This window comes from Sus scrofa, chromosome 1, assembly GCF_054392235.1.
Source record: "Sus scrofa isolate SSC_HxYL_T2T_F1_AM1 chromosome 1, Sscrofa_HxYL_maternal_Yorkshire_Landrace_v2.0, whole genome shotgun sequence".
NCBI classification, from domain to species: domain Eukaryota; kingdom Metazoa; phylum Chordata; class Mammalia; order Artiodactyla; family Suidae; genus Sus; species Sus scrofa.
The window spans coordinates 227,282,852-227,300,716 of NC_139383.1; the positions used below are offsets into that span (position 1 = coordinate 227,282,852).

Sequence of the window (17,865 nt, forward strand, 5' to 3'; positions counted from 1 at the left end):
CCATTCTGTAGCTGTTTTTTGTTTTGTTCATGGTTTCCTCTGCTGTGTAAAAGCTGCTCCCTTGCCCCAGTTTCAAGCAGCACGAGTTTTACTAAGCAAAACAAAAGCCAAAATACACTCTCAAAGAACCTGCAGCTAGCTGTGTGGAAACCAGAAGCAGCTGTGCAAAAGTTTTTAAGTTTAATTAGATCCCATTTATTTATTTTTATTTTCATTACTCTAGGAAGTGGATCCAAAAAGGTATTTCCTGAAATTTATGTCAAAGAGGGTTCCGCATGAGGTTGTGGGTTCAATCCCTGGCCTCACTCAGTGGGTTAAGGATCTGGCGCTGCCATGAGCTGTGGTGTAGGTTGCAGACACGGCTAGGATCTGGCATTGCTGTGGCTCGGGCATAGGCTGGTGGCTACAGCTCTGATTTGACCCCTAGCCTGGGAACCTCCACATACAGCAGGAGTGGCCCAATAAAATGGCAAAAAAACCAAAAAAAAAAAACCAAAAAAAAAAAAAAAAGAGGGTTCTGCCTATGTTCTCCTCTAAGAGCTTTATAGCATCCAGTCTTACATTTAGATCTTTAATCCACTTTGAGTTTATTTTTGTGTATGTTGTTAGAGAATGTTCTAACTTCATTCTTTTACATGTAGTTGTCCAGTTTTCCCAACACCATTACTGAAGAGGCTGCCTTTTCCTCTTTGTGTAGTCTTGCCTCCTTTGTCATAGACTATTTGTCCATATTAAGTTGTAGGTTCATTTCTGGGCTGTTTATTTGGTTCCACTGATCTATGTGTCTGTTTTTGTGCCACTGCCATACTGTTTTGATTACTGCAGATTTGTAGTACAGTCTAAAGCCAGAGAGTGTGATTCCTCCAGGTTTGTTCTTCTTTCTCAAGATCGTTTTGCCTATTTGGGGTCTTTTATGTTTCAACACAAATTTTAAAATTTTTTGTGCTAGTTCTGTGAAAAATGTCATTGGTATTTTGACAGGGATTGCACTGAATGTATAGATTCAATTCTTTTTCCAATCTGGATTCCTTTTATTTCTTCTTCTCTGACTACTCTGTCTAGGACTTCAAAAATTATGTTGACTAGAAGTGACGAGAGTGAGAAACCTTGTTTTACTCCTTATCTTGAGGAAATGCTTTCAGCTTTTCACTATGACTATGTTAGCTATGAGTTTGTCATTCATGGCCCAAATAAATAAAATCAGAAATGAGAAAGGAGATGGTATAACTGGCACCACAGAAATATAAAGGATCATAAGAGAGTACTACAAACAACTACATGCCAATAAAATGAACAACCTAGAAGAAACTGACAAATTCTTAGAAAGGTACGTCTGCCAAGACTGAACCAAGAAGAGATGGAAAACATGAACAGACTAATTACCAGTATTGAAAATGAATCAGTAATTTTAAAAACTCCCAACAAACAAAAGTCCAAGGCCAGATGGTGAATTCTACCAAACATTCAGAGAAGAGGTTACACCTATTCTTCTCAAACTCTTCCAAAAATTGCAGAGGAAGGAACACTTCCACACATCCTCTATGAGGCCACCATCACCCTGATACTAAATCCAGCCAAAGATATCACAAAAGAAAATTATAAGCCAATTTCATGGATGAACATAGATGAAAACATCCTCAACAAAACATTAGCAAACTGAATCCAAAGGATTATATATATCATGATTAAAAGGATTATATATCATGATTAAGTGGGGTTTATCCAAGGGATGCAAGGATTTTGCAATATCTACACATCAATCAACATGATACATCATATTAACAAAACAAAGAGTAAAAACCATATGATCATCTCCATAGATGCAGAAAAAGCTTTTGATAAAATTCAACATCCATTTACGATTAAAACTTTCCAGAAAGTGGGCATAGTGAGAACATACTTCAGCATAATATTTACAAGGGAGGAGAGGAGAGTTGAGGGCAAAAGCTTTATAGATGTTTGACCTGAGCTTGAAAACTAAGTGAGATAGCTTTCTTGCATAAAGAAGCTAATGGCAAATAAACAGGGTAATTAAAATACATAAGAATTGTGGGTTTAATGTGCTAGAGATAGGGCAAAATTAAGTCCTAAATGCCAGGCCACAAAATAAAGATAATAAAAATCTTTATTTTATGGTGACTAGAGAGCAACAAAAGTATGAGATAAGGGACTAATATTCTGAATATACAGAGAACTCTTAAAACTCAAAACAGAAAAAAAAAAATCTGATTCAAAAATGGGCTAAAGACTCAAATAGTCATTTCTCCAATGATACATAACCAGCCAATAAGCATATTAGAAGATACTCAACAGCACTAATCATTAGGGAAATGCAAATCAAAACTAAAGTGAGATATCACCTCACTCCCACTAGGACGGCTACTACACAAAAAAATAACAACAACAAGTGTTGGCAAGAATGTAGAGAAAGTGGACTCCTTTTGTACTATTACTGAGTATGGAAAATGGTATGGCCCTTGAGGAAAACAGTATGGCAGTACCTCAAAAATTTTTTAATTGAATTACCATGAGATACAGCAATTCTACTCTGAGATACATACTCAAAGGAACCGAAATCAGGGATATATGTATATATATATATATACATACACACACACATACATACACACACAGAGAGTAGAATTTCTCAATCTTTAAAAGAAAGTCCAACATACGCTACAAAATGCATAAACCTTGAGTAAATTATGCTAGGTGGTATCAGTCAGTCACAAAAAGATAAATATTATATGATTTCATTTATATGAAGTACAGCTGACCCCTCGAACAACACAGGGGTTAGGTGTACAGAACCCCACACAGTCAAAAATCTGCGCCTAACTTTACAGTTGGCCAATTCTGTAGTTCCATATCCTTGGATGCAATCAACCAAGAATCCTTTAGTAGTGTAGTACATACGTATTTACTGGAAAAAAAAAAATCCATGTGTTAAGTGGACCTGCACAGTTCAAACCTGCGCTGTTCAAGGGCCAACTACTTAACTGTACACTTTACAATGGGTGCAACGATGAATGTTATGTTACACATATTTTACAATTAAAAAAAAATGGAAATAAAAAAATTTAGGAGTTCCCATTGTGGCTCAGTGGAAATGAATCTGGTATCCATGAGGGCGTAGGTTTGATCTGGGGAACCTGAGAAATTTCATATGCCTCAAGTACAGCCCAAAAAAACAAAAAGACAATTTACTGATGGGGTCTTTCCGAAATAATATTCCAGGAATTACTGCTATATCATGTTAGCATTTCCGTTTCTGTGTCTTTAGATCCATATGTTGAAATTATTTAAAATAAGATTGAGACTTTTAAAAAAAGTTTGAGACAAGAATCACCCAGTCTCTGTTTTGAAAAATAAATCTGGTTACCAGTGCAAAGACTGGATTTCAGTATGTAGGAGAAAGTGCCTAGAGGATGAGAATGAATTAATAAAAAGACAGACTTTCAATAGGCAGGGAGAGGCCGTGAAGGCCCCTAATGCAACAAGTGAGAGTAAAATCCATATAGGCAAATTTATAAACAGTGGAGAGCTATAATCAATCAATACAACTTGAATACCAAACAAATAGGAGAAATGAAGATTACAAGGTTTTCAACATCATACACTGTATTAAAGATCATGATCATAGCAACAAACTTGAGAAAAGCAATAGTATGTTTGGCTTGGTATGAAGGAAATGAGGTAGGTTTAGACATGATGAGTTTGAGGTTGCCTACAAAGACATCTAATTTGATTTGTCCCGAAGAAGTTGACCTGAAGTGCAAGAAAGCAGTACTCCACTAAAGAAAAACATCTAAACCTCATCCACGTATACTGAATAATTAAAGCCAGCAAGAATATGAAGACTAGAAAAGAACCCAGAACAAAATCCTAGGGAACACTAAAGCACTATTTTAGGTACTATATAGTTATTTAAGGTGTTAATTTAAACTTAACAACATCTTCATGAAGTAGATGGTATTAATAACCCCATTCTTCTGGTGAGTAAAAAAAACTACAAAAAAAAATAAGCAACATGATTAATACTGAAAGCTAAGAGAAGTCACTGAAAAACTGTAGAGATATGGCAAGTTAATTTTATGTTAGAAAATACACTGAGGGAAAAACCATAAAAGATGGATTAAAAAGATATTAAAATAATCTAGCAGAAAAGTGACAAAACCCAAACTTGAGTAATGTTGCTGGAAATTAGGAAGAAGGAAAAGCCAAGAAGGAAACACGTAAGACAGAATATAGTGGACTTGATATAGACTGGCTGCTGGAGTTACGAGGCAGTTAAGAATAAATAAGCCCAAATCAGGGCACTATTTACGAAAAAAAAAAAAAAAAAGAGAGAGAGAGAGAGAATATAGTGTAGGCTTCCCCAGGATTAAGTTACTTGAAAGTCAAAATGCGATTTTTCATTTTTATACTTAATAAAAAAATTTCTCCCATCTGACTTTTTAACTGTTATTTTAAAACCCAAAATTTACTCACAATAATTATTAACTTTCTTATATGCTAAATCTCACCAATCCAGAACACTCTGCCTCTGGATCTATGCTTTGTTTGCTCATCTTTTGAGAACTTTAAAACATCATCTTCTCAGGGAAGACCCTGACCACTCTATTTCAAGCTGTATCCCCCCACTTTCCATCCTCCTTCTCTATTTTTCTCCATAGAAAGTAACAGCTATTTTGTAATGTATTTTTACTTATTTATTACTACCTGCTAGAAGAATGCAGGCTCAATGAGTAGAGTATGTTTGTCTCCCCCACCCCTACTTTTTCACTTCGTCTCCTCCCGCCCTTTTCCACTGCTGCATACCCAGCATCTACAGCAGTCCTGGAACCTGACAAAATTTAAAACTTAAATGGACAGATGAATGGATGAAAGCAATTTTTCAGAAGAGTTTTCTGAAAGAGGTAGTACTCTTATCACAAGGACTTCATATTATTCCCCCCTCCCCCCCAAAAAAGCTTTTTGTTTTTATTAGCACTAATTCAGTTAGCTTTTGGTCTGATAAAGAACAATTTATAGGGCTCTCTGAATTGGGCAGATCTTTTAACAATTCTATCATTCTTTGGATTCAGGTGCCAGTCTTATATGTATGGTCAACGAGGGAGTAGTTTTCACTATCCAAATTTATATGATAACTTCACTAATAATCTTATTAGTAAGTGTTCGTGCAATTATAATGTAAACTAATGGCTGTGTAAAACATGCAAAGTTCAACAGCTAAAGGTTACACGTGTTCTGCTGAAGAATACATACATATTGAAATCAAAATATACATGCAATGTTTTGAGAAGATCAAAGGGAAACAAAAATGTGAGGATAACTAACACTGTCAAGTTCATAAACTGAACACAGAACAAAGTATACTGTTAGAAAGAACTTTCTACACAAGTTTTAGGTGGAAAAAAAGCAATTAAAGTTTATTTTCCAGAAAACTAACTCTAAAAACTTATTAGCAAAAAGAAAAAAACAGATATTGAAGGAAACTTTCACACCTGTAACTAATTCAAATCTCTTTTCTTCTCTTTGATATAATTCAGTAAATGTTTCTGTTCCCTTCCTTGTAGGTTGATCCTAAAAGCAGGATTTTTGAAAAGACAAATTGTGTTGAGATTAGAAATTGCTAACAGCTGGTAAAAATGCTGGGGTAGTGGGTAAGTTTGAATTTTGATAGTTGTTTTGGAGTGACCTTTTTTCAGTGAAGAAGATAATATCTACACCTTTAATATTTGATAACTAAATATACTGAATTTTAACACAATGAGTTTTTTTCCAAAAAAGAATTTTGGCCTCAATAAGGCTGGTCTCTGATAAAAAGCAAAAAGATAGAATAAGGGGAAAAAAAATCTCTGCTCTCAACAAAGTATACATAATAATGACATGTTTGTCGAGATTATTTTCATTATGAAATTAAAAATGATTTGAAGTTTCAAGATCTACTGAACTCGTATTTAAATATAAACACATGAACACATTCTAAAGCTCAACACAAATTATCTCTGATTTATCCCTGGTAGAATTTCCTTCATTAATTTCACTGTAAATTCTAAGACATGAAAGAAAAAGCCATCAATATGAACTTCAATGGACAAGTCTGTACACTGGCTTGTGTAACCAATATGAAAGAATATTTTAATATAGAATGGAATTTATAAAGATACAAAAGATGAAAGAAATGAAAAATTCACTAGTCAAAGAACAGATGACTTTTACGCATAGTCATTTAATACGTGTGCAACCACTGCTGCAGCCTGACTCCCATCACCAATAGGAAGGATGCTGGAAATAACACTATGTGGAAACTACAAATGATTACAGGGCATCTGATGGAGCAGATGGAGCACCATGGAAAATGATATATAGTATGAAGTTAAGATACCTTCACATAATATAAGGAAGTTGAGATACTCTATAAAAACTCATGTAAGGAACTCATAAGATTTGGAGAAGAGAAGCAAAAGACAATACATTTCTAAAAGTGAGAGGAGGATGACTAACTACTAGCTTCAAATGTTGCCTCTATTCTTTAGGAGTATTATAAACAACTTCAGACCATTTATCCTTCTTTTAATTCCCTAACTCCCCAAATAAAATTCCAAAGTAAGTAGATGGCTAGATGGTCATAAAGAGGGTTGCAGCAGTGTATGTGGGTGGTTAAATACACAGAATTTGAAGCTACAACACTTACCTCTGGATCCTGGCTATGCCACTTATTAGTGTGTAATTATGAGTGAGTTTGCTTGCCCTTTGTGTGCTGCAATTTGTATAGTAATTGTACATAACTACCTCATAGGATTGCTACAGGGATTAAAGTGAGTTTGAAAAAGTGCCTTGAATTGTGCCTTAAACTGTGTATTTACAGTGCCACAGATGATATGAGGATGCACCGTCAAAACTAAATTTTTCTTAGTTTTAAAAATTTTTATACAACTGTAAAGGTTTCCCTCCAGTTATTACAATATACTGGCTGTATTCCCTGTGTTATACAATACATCCTTGAGCCTTACACCCCCCAAAAATAAGTACTTTTTAAAAATTCTCCTCAAACTCATAAATCACTATTTTCCAGATTTTAAAAACATAAATGCAGAATTCCCTGTGGCCTAGCATTATATTGCTGTGGCTCAAGTGTTTTCTGACCTGGAAATTTCCACATGCTATGGATACAGTCCGCCGCCGCACAAAAAAACAAAAACAAAAAACCCCCTAAACTCATAATCCTTCAAACAACTGAAGAAGAAAATATTTTTATTCCCATTCTACAAGTAGGTTCTACAGAAAAACTACAAAACTTACTAAAAAACTCAACTAGAAAGTAGTCTAGCAGAGTTCCCATTGTGGCTCAGCAGGTTAATAATCCTACTAGTATCCATGAAGACACAGGTTCAATCCCTGGCCTTGCTCAGTGGGTTAAAGGATACGGTGTTGCCAGAAGCTGTGGCATAAGTCAGCAGCTTCAGCTCCCATTCAACCCCTAGCCTGGGAATTCCATATGCCGCAGACACAGCGCTAAAATGGAGAAAAAAAAAAGAAGAAAGTAGTCTAGCAGACAAATACACATTAGGCTGACTCTAAGCTTGCTCTGCCAAACTGTTTTAATGTAAGAGATCGTGTTTGATTTCATGCAGCAGTTACTAGAAGTTAAACTCTTAAAAAAGTATATTGTCAAGTTAAAAATTAAAAAGTATATAAAATATATACAATTTATGAACCCTATAAAAATCACTTTATACAACCACTATGGAAAAGAGTATGGGGGTATCTTAGAAAACTATATATAGAATTACCATATGACCCAGCAATCCCACTCTTGGGCATATATCCAGACAGAACTTTCCTTGAAATCAGACATATGTACCCACATGTTCATTTCAGCACTATTCACAATAGCCAAGACATGGAAACAACCTAAATGTCCATTGACAGATGAATGGATTAAGAAGATGTGGTATATATACACAATGGAATACTTCTCAGCCATAAAAAAGAACAAAATAATGCCATTTACAGCAACATGGATGAAACTAGAGACTCTCATACTAAGGGAAGTAAGTCAGAAAGAAAAAGACAAATACCATATGGTATCACTTATATCTGGGATCTAATACACAACAAAAATGAACCTTTCCACAGAAAGAAAATCATGGACATGGAGAACAGACTTGTGGTCGCCAGGGGGTGGGGTGGGGTGGAGGGAAGGGAGTGAGATGGTCTGGGAATTTGGGGTTAACAGATGCAAACTATTGCCTCTGGAATGGATAAGCAATGAGATCCTGCTGTATAGCATGGAACTATATCTAGTCACTAATAATGGAGCATGATAATGTGAGAAAAAGGAATGTATATGTGTATGTATGACTGGAACGTATGTGTGTATATGTCACCTGGCTGTACAGCAGAAAATTGACAGAACACTGTAAACCAGCTATAATGGAAAAAAATAAAAATCATTAAATAATTAAAAAAATAAAAATCACTTTACAAATAATCACTTAAAACATTAGAAATGAAGTAAAATTTGGTGAAAGAAATAATATATTTATAGTAACAGCTGTGGTTCATTATTAACCTTCCCATGAGCTAGGCACTTACCTAAGCATTTAATATGCAGGATCTCATTTAATCCTGGAAAATAATTACTACTGAATTATCTCATTCTACAGATGAGGGAACTGAGGATTTAAAGGTATTGACTTGATAGAAGTCATACAGCTGAAAAGCAGTGAACTGACACTCAGTTCCAGGTCTGACACCAAAACCTATATCCCCTTTAATCAGTATTCACACTGCTCTAAGACAATACACATATTAAGCCCACGTAATGAAATGCAGAAATCTTCATTACGGTGGAAGAATACCCAAGTCTAAAAAAATAGTAATGCTCTTTGTTCAGTTCTCTAGCTTAATATATACAGTCAAACACAGCAAAGCACATGCACTGTCAGGACTACTACTAAAGTTAAGTGACATTCCCTGGAGTCTTAGAATTAGAGGGCAAGAATTTTTTTAAAACCTCTGGAACACAAAAAGTTAAGTCTCAAAATACTATTCCAAAACACTCTAAATATATGTAAATCACATTAGTGTGTTGAAGTACAGAAAACTGTATTTTTAATTGTTTCAAGATATACTATTTGCCTCCATTGTCCATCTACAATAGCACAAAAAATAATCAAGAACAGGTGATTCTCTATTGCTTTTTATTTATAGGAGCATGTCTAAGTCGAGAATTAAAATGGGTTATAGTTCCTCTTATGAGCTGTCTTTTCCTATTTATCTTTTGAAATTTTCATACTTCTTAGCAATTTATATGGCCCTTCATATAAAAAATGGTAAGCCTTGGTCCTATTTACGGAAAAATTTTCCCCAGTTTGTTACTTGCCCTTTTAATGTTGTTCTTTTTACTTCTGTTAATTTTCAGAAATTTAAACTTTTATATATTGAAATATATTTCCCATTAATTTCTTATATACCTAATAACTTTTGTCTTTCACCATCTAGAAATGTGATAAATGATGCATCTATATTTTCATCCAGCTTTAATGGCTTGATCTTTTTTTTTTAAGTCATGCTTGAAAACTACATGTTCTTTTACTTCAATAGTTCTTTCAATAAAATATTATCTTATTTCAAAAGTAAGGGGGGGGGAGGAAAAACAATGCAAAACGCACATAGCAACACAGACTAAAGATCAAATGTCCGTATTTCCTCAAATTCTTACCAAAAGGTAACTCACTGTTTGGGGTATCTGTTTCTTCTATGTACATTCTAAAGCATACAGGAAAAAGTATAGCTTACTGACATTTCACCTCTTCCCCTCATAATCTCTTAGCTCATTAAGTCCCCAATAAAGACTAAAGGATGCTAGTTCTGGAGTATATTAATAGCAATTCTGAATGTCCAAGAAGGGGATAGTACATCCATTCAAGAATTACAGACTGGAGTTCCCGTTGTGGCACAGTGGTTAACGAATCCGACTAGGAACCATGAGGTTGCGGGTTTGATCCCTGGCCTTGCTCAGTGGGTTAAGGACCTGGCGTTGCCGTGAGCTGTGGTGAAGTTTGCAGACACGGCTCAGATCCTGCGTTGCTGTGGCCTTGGCGTAGGCCAGCGGCTGCAGCTCCGATTCAAACCCTAGCCTGGGAACCTCCATATGCCGTGGGAGCGGCCCTAGAAAAGGCAAAAAGACAAAAAAAAAAAAGAGTTACAGACTTATTTAATTATAGAAATCTTTACTCAGGTAATAACAGTTCGAAGACCTGGTAATGTTTGAAACAATGTTTTGGAAATACTGGCTTAGCACTTCAGACAACCCCAAACTGTAATGTTTTGTGAATACAAAGCATGCAAATCAAATATTTAAAAAATGAAAGGCCACAAACTTACTTGGGATATACTGGTTCATAAAGGTACTTGTCCTCTCTTGCAGATTTAATGTGAAAAAATAAGATGTAGCCATTTGCCGTCTGAAAGATAAATTTTATTTACCATGAATTAAAGGGTAAAGCTATGACTGTAACTAACTCTAAATTTTAATTTTATATATCCTTACTTTGAAAACACGTTAAGACCCTTCTTTTGAAAAGCTGTAGCTTAATTATGCAAATAAAAAAAATCACCTTGTTTCAATATAATACATCTTAATATAACTCATGAAAGGGTTTTTATATATTTAAAATATTACATAGATATGTAACTGAAATCGATACTTCACAGTATATTGTATATACTAATATTCTAAAATAATTTTATTATTCAATAATAGATGATTATTTTGAACTCTGGAATAATATGACAAATAATTTTTCTGAGTTTTTAAAGCAACAATATCATCAATGGCAAAATTAGTAGGACAAAATTCCTAACTCAAAGTTCAAAGTTCATATAGCGTAACTTTAGAATTAATTTATGCATTTCAAAATCAACTAGCCTCTGATTTACTACAAAATATACACTGAAACAGAAGCAAAACAACAGAGCAAACCTCCAATTTCTAAAAGTTGAACATCTGCTAATTTATTAAGTTAATAAAATGTTTTTAAAATATAAATTATATTCAAATAAACAGTGCCATCATATGGTCGTGGCACATATCTGTGATGTGAAGCTCAAAACAACCATTTTACATTTATATAATATAGAAAATACTATACTTAACTTTCTCTAAACAAACATTTTCAGGCATAGGAGAATGACAGAGCAATGTTTTACTACCCAAACTACTTTATAGTCACACTGAATTCTTATCGTTTTAGAGGCAGGAGAGCTTTTACCCAAAGTGGAACTAAAAAATAACTAAAAAAATTATTCAAAGTATCAAATTTCTTTCTAGTACTGGCTTTCTGTTTTTTACATAAATGAATGCCAGAGGAAACACTCAATTGCTTTGGCAAAACCAGGTGTTTGGTTTTTAAGCTATAAACTTTAATATTCCATTATGTATTCCAAAACTCTAGTTCAAATTATTGGGATACAAAAGAAAAAAGGCTAAAATTCTTCAGATGAGATCATCATTCTAATTCCTCATGTGCGATTTTATATTCTTCTAATGAAAAGACTATGGGATCTAAAAGAAGAGATTCAAATCAAACCATGTCAAAAGTTTGACAGATATTATGACCCCTATACAGATAGTGACTGTTTAAAATGTATAAACTCTGTTACATGGGCTAGAAAAGTAAAATAACATGGTCTAGTTCTTAGATGAGTAACACACAAGCACTATCTGAAGTATCAGTCACTCAAGGTCAAAAGGTCAACATTTCAGACTATCAAATGTTAATAATATACTCAGAATTTTATTAAGTAGTTACACAGCTATAATGTCAGGAAAAATACAGGATCGCTTTGCACCAGCATTTAGAAATTTTATATATACAGTATACTAGATGAAATTACAAATAATGGCTTGATTTACTATTTTTAGTATTCTGTATCAATTATCTTTACCAAGTATCTGTGGCTTTGCATGTGTGTCATATGCTACATATTTCCATATCTCAACTACATTCATCAGTGATATTTCATAAACAGTGCTGCCTCTGAACAACTTTAAAGTTTTGGTGGTAAATAATCTTCCTTAATTAAAAAGTAGTATCTTTATGTATATATATCAAATCTGTTAACTATGTAGTATATAATGACCCTTTTCTTCCTATCCCCAAAATACTGCATCTAAGTGTGTAACTATCGCGTAATCTGGAGGCAACAGCCCCAACATCTTCTTCTAGTATACATGCATACATACACACACACACATACCCCCAACTATTTAAGTTAATGAAAAGACAAAATAAAGAACCTCAAAGTTCTCTTTCCTGTTATTATCCCTTACCTCAAAAATATTTGTTTCTCCAATCCTACTGGATTACATGGCTTTAATTACAGAGCCCCAACAATCTGTAGGCACCTTATATAATAAACCTTTATGTCCCCTTGTATATATGAGAATTAAAGCCTTATGGTCACAAAAATAAAGGCTACTAAAAGATAAGGATAAAAGAAAGAAATCACTAATTAAAATAGAGGATGGAAGGTACAGACTTATTTTTATTAATGCCACTAAGGAAAAAAAAGAACTGGAAAAATACTGTAAAAGGATATTAATAATGCAATATTCAGAAATATGAATATTATAGCATCATTTTTTAATTGCAAATCTAGTAACCTAGATTTTTAAAAACATGCAAATTACCTCAGCTAATTCTACATTTTAAGAAGAGACTGAATTCTACAGGTGGTGGTGGTAGTTGATAAAGTTATCATTATTACTAATTGCATGCTTGTATCTTGCTTTGTTTGGGCATTTGGGAGGTTTTCACTTCCTACCCCAGATTAAGTGTATTTTAAAAATTATTTTATAATTGATGCATGACATTTACACTATAAATAGTAATTTTCTATAAACAGAAAGGATTTAAATCTGTGTCATGAGACAAATCACTGTTATTATGTAACTAATGCTTCACCTGTAGGCAGCATTCCAATACCTTCCTCTACTAACCCAGTGCATGAATTCACCACATACTTCAAAATTCCAAGTCATAGTGCATTTATTCCTTAGCATATACCACTTTTTTAAAGCACAATTTTATCTTTCATTTTCCAATTCTTTTTTTTTTTTTTTTTTTTCGGACGTCCCCAGAACATGCAAATTCCCAGGCCAGGAATCAAACCTGTATCACAATCGTCAGCTGAGCCACAACAGTGACAATACCAGATCCTTAACCCACTGAGCCACCAAGGAATTCAAACATATACCCCTTTTATCAAAAAGAATGACAGATTTATCCATCTGGTTCCAAAGACCTACATAATACATCACAAACATTTCTATAATAATTTAAGAAATAAGGATTTCATGATTTAGAGGTGTATCTTCTATCCCAGCATACTATTTTACCAGGTTTCAAATAAGGCTGATAACAGACTACCATTTTTTAATTCTTTCTTTCCTTCTTCTTTTTTTTTTTTTTTGTCTTTTATCTTTTTAGAACCGAACCTGCAGCATATGGAAGTTCCAGACTAGGGGTCCATTCGAAGCTGTAGCTGCCGGCTTATACCACAGCCACAGCAACGTACGCTCTGAGCTGCATCTGCGACCTACATCACAGCTCACATCAATGCCAGATCCTTGAACCACTGAGCAAGGCCAGAGATCAGATCTGCGTCCCCATGGATACTAGTCGGGTTTGTTAACAACCACTGAGACACATCGGGAAATCCTACATTGGTTTGTAAATGATGTTTTCTGTTTTTAGCTTTATTTCCTTATTACATATGTTCAAATACACAAAATGAATCACCTAAAGTCATACCACTAAAATAATAATCTAATATTTTGATATACTCTTTCAGACTTTGTACATTCACATATACATGTTTAAATGAAAAATAAAAAAAAACAGTTGTGGAGTTCCCGTCGTGGTGCATTGGTTAACGAATCCGACTAGGAACCATGAGGTTGCGGGTTCGATCCCTGGCCTTGCTCAGTGGGTTAACGATCCGGCATTGCCGTGAGCTGTGGTGTAGGTTGCAGACACAGCTCGGATCCCGCGTTGCTGTGGCTCTGGCGTAGGCCGGTGGCTACAGCTTAGATTAGACCCCTAGCCTGGGAACCTCCATATGCTGCAGGAGCGGCCCAAGAAATAGCAAAAAAAGACAAAAAACAAAAAACAAACAAAAAAAAAAACCAGTTGTAAATAATACATTCTCTCAAAGATTGGTAATGAATATCTTCTGATATGAATAGTCATCAAAAATGATTATTCCTAATACTATCACAGTGCATATTGTTTTATACCAGAGCACTAAAAAAACAACTTCTGCTTTTGACCAAAATGGATTAAGCCAATTTATGCTCCCATCTGAAACAATCAAAAACCAAACAACGTCAATAGTTTTCAAAACACTGACGTGAAGCAATGAAGGCCTGTGAGCCCTGAGAGATGAGAAACTGAGGTAAGTTTTATGATTGTCCCAGCTTACTCTCTTGAGAGTTTCCAGGTCACAGCACTGAGAAGGGGAACTGAGACACAGCCTGGTAAACTCCCTGATTTGAGAAGAGGATGCTGAGAGTTCAGGAAGAACAAAGCAGTTACAATTTCTATGAGTGCTAGAGACAAGAGAGCAGCGTGGTAAAAGAATCAAAGAGTACCAATAAGCACATGCATGTGAGGACACTACCAAGGCAGAAGAGAAACCAAAAAGATTAATAAAGGGAACATGCATGGTGCTCAACAGTCCTGAAAACAGTGCCTGTCCCACCAGCACTGGAGAAACTCATGATGTACAAGGCATTGATTAGAATCTTCAGGAAGGCTGTCCTCAGGTATGGCTGTAGTAAATACTAGAAATGTATTGTCTTAGTAGCGAGGAATAATTAGCTCTAGATTGAGCACTGTTCCAAACCCACAATACAAAGCATAAAACAAGACATGAACATATCAAACTGCCTCCAAGTAACATAAGTACATCCCAGAAGAAAGCACAAGATTTACAGAACCACAAAAATGTCCAGCACGCAACAAAGTAAATTCATAATGTCTGGCATTCAGCTGAAGATTACCACATGTGCATATAGGCAGAAAAACACAAGACACAAAGAGAAGAAAAATCAACTAACCAAAAATGATCTAGAATTCAATCAGATATAAGAATTTGGATAAGGAATTCCTGTCATGGCTCAGCGGTTAACGAATCTGACTAGAATTCATGAGGACGGAGGTTTGACCGCTGGCCTCCCTCAGTGGGTTAAGGATCCAGGGTTGCCGTGGACTGTGGTATAGGTCACAGAGGCAGCTTGGATCCTGCATTGCTGTAGCTATGGTATAGGCCGCTGGCTACAGCTCCAATTTGACCCCTAGCCTGGGAACCTCCATATGTCGTGAGTGTGGACCTAAGAAGCAAATAATAATAATAATTAGGACAAAAGGGAACTGAAACAATTACAACTGTATTCTATATGTTCAAAAGGTTAGGGCACATTGAAAACTCAAACCAAACTCTAGGGATAAAATCTGAACTATCTGAGATAAAAAAATACCCTGGAAGGGATTAATGGCAGATTAGACATTCAAAAGAAAAGTTTACCGGGAATGATCATGAAAGCACAATAAAGACTATCCTCAAAAGGAGTTCCCATCTTTGCTCAGCGGAAATGAATCTGACTAGTATCCAGGAGGATGCGTGTTTGATCCCTGGCCCTGGTTAAGGATCTGGTGTTGCCGTGAGCTGTGGTGTAGGTCGCAGATGCGGCTCAGAACCCAAGTGACTGTGGCTGTGTGGCATAGGCTGGCAGGTACAGCTCTGAATGGACCCCTAGCCTGGGAACTTCCATATGCTGTGGGTGAGGCCCTAAAAATACAAAACAAAGAAAAAAAAAGAAAAGGATAGATTCTTGCGTCACCTACCTTTAAAAAAAAAAAAAAAAGAATAGCAATGTATGCTGAAAGTCTTCCTCTATGTGAAAATAAAATGTGTATACTGTATGTTCTTTGACCCCAAAATTGAATTAACATAGAAATCAAGAACGGAAGATTCTGGTAAACCCTCTATTTTGAAACTAAATAATATGCTTCCAAATAATTCATGAAAAAGAGAAGAAATCAAGACAGAAATTTGAAAAAATATAGGATACTAAAATCTGTGGGTTGTTACTACAGCAGTATTTAAGGAAAATTGCATAGCTCTAAATACCTGTATTGGAAAAAAAGAAAAATCCCAAACCAGCAATCTGGGGTTCTATTTTAAACTAGAAACAGATGAGCAAATGAAACCCAAAGCAAGGAAATTAAAAAAAAAAAGAAAGAAAGAAAGAAAGAGGAAATAATAGAGATCAGAGTCAAAATCAATGAAATAGAAAACAAAAAGAAACAAGCTGACATGAGAGAGGTGTTATCACTATATATTCCACAAATATCAGAAGAATAAAGAGAGGGTACTGTGAATAACTTTACGACAGTAAATTTAAAACTTAAATGAAATGGACAAATTTCCTGCAAGACACAAAGCTCACTGGAAAGAAAGAGGTACCCTACAACAGGCTTATATCTAAAGCTTATATACTAAAGACATTGAAATTTCAATAAAAATCCCTTCTATAAAACAAAACTCTCAGCCAAGATTGCTATCACTGGTGGATTATATCAAATGGTTAGAAAAGACGTAGTATCAATTCAACACAAACTCTTCTAGAAAATCTAAGAGGGAACACTTTTGATCTCATATGACCCAAACATTACACTCATACCAAAACCAGACATAGACATTTTAAGGAAAAGAAACTATAAGCCAATGTCCCTCATTAACACAGATGAAAAATTTCTAAAGAAAGTTTTAGTGAATTAAATCTAACAATGTATTATCAGGATACTACATCATAAGTAAATCAGGTTTATCCAGGAATGCAGGGTTGGTTTAACATTCAAGAATCAATAAATACTGGACAGCCACATGGAAAAGAATGAAATTAGAACACTCCCTAACACCATACACAAAAATAAACTCACAATGGATTACAGACCTAGATAGAAGACCAGACACTATAAAACTCTTAGAGGAAAACATAGGCCAAACATTCTCTGACATAAACAACAGCAACATTTTCTCAGATCCACCTCTTAAGAGTATTGACAATAAAAACAAAAATAAACAAATGGGACCTAATCAAACTGAAAAGTTTCTGCACAGCAAAGGAAACCCTAAACAACACGAAAAGACAACCCACAGAATGGGAGAAAACCTTTGCAAATGAATCAACTGACAAGAAATTAATCTCCAAAATTTATAAACACCTTCTGCGGCTCCATGCCAAAAAAACAAACAACCCCATGAAAAAATAGGCAGAAGATCTAAACGGACAGTTCTCCAAAGAAGACATACAGATGGCCGAGAAACACATGAAAAGATGTTCAACATCACTCATTATGAGAGAAATGCAAATCAAAACCACGATGAGGTACCACCTCACACCAGCGAGAATGGCCATCATCCAAAAGTCTACAAACAGTAAGTGCTGGAGAGGGTGTGGAGAAAAAGGAACACTAAGTACACTGTTGGTGGGAATGTAAACTGGTGCAACCACTGTGGAAAACAGTATGGAGATGCCTCAGAAAACTAAACACAGAACTACCATTTGATCCAGCAATCCCATTCCTGGGCATCTATCCAGAGAAAACCATGACTCAAAAAGACACATGTACTCCGATGTTCACTACAGCACTATTTACAATAGCCAAGACATGGAAACAACCTAAATGTCCATCGACAGAGGAGTGGATCAAGAAGAGGTGGTACATATACACAATGGAATATCAGCCATCAAAAAGAATGAAATACTGGCATTTTTAGCAA

General features: G+C 35.1%; 1 protein-coding gene across 3 annotated transcripts in view; it reads right to left on the minus strand.

Moving 5' to 3' along the window:
- The window catches only part of RIC1 (RIC1 homolog, RAB6A GEF complex partner 1), a 113,007-nt gene that overhangs the window by 60,599 nt on the left and 34,543 nt on the right, over nt 1-17,865 (minus strand). For all 3 annotated transcript variants that reach the window (XM_013993583.3, XM_001924914.7, XM_021063974.2), the window contains exon 3: nt 10,399-10,478. In XM_013993583.3, coding sequence (XP_013849037.1) covers nt 10,399-10,478 — 80 coding nt within the window. The remainder of the gene's footprint in view (nt 1-10,398; nt 10,479-17,865) is intronic.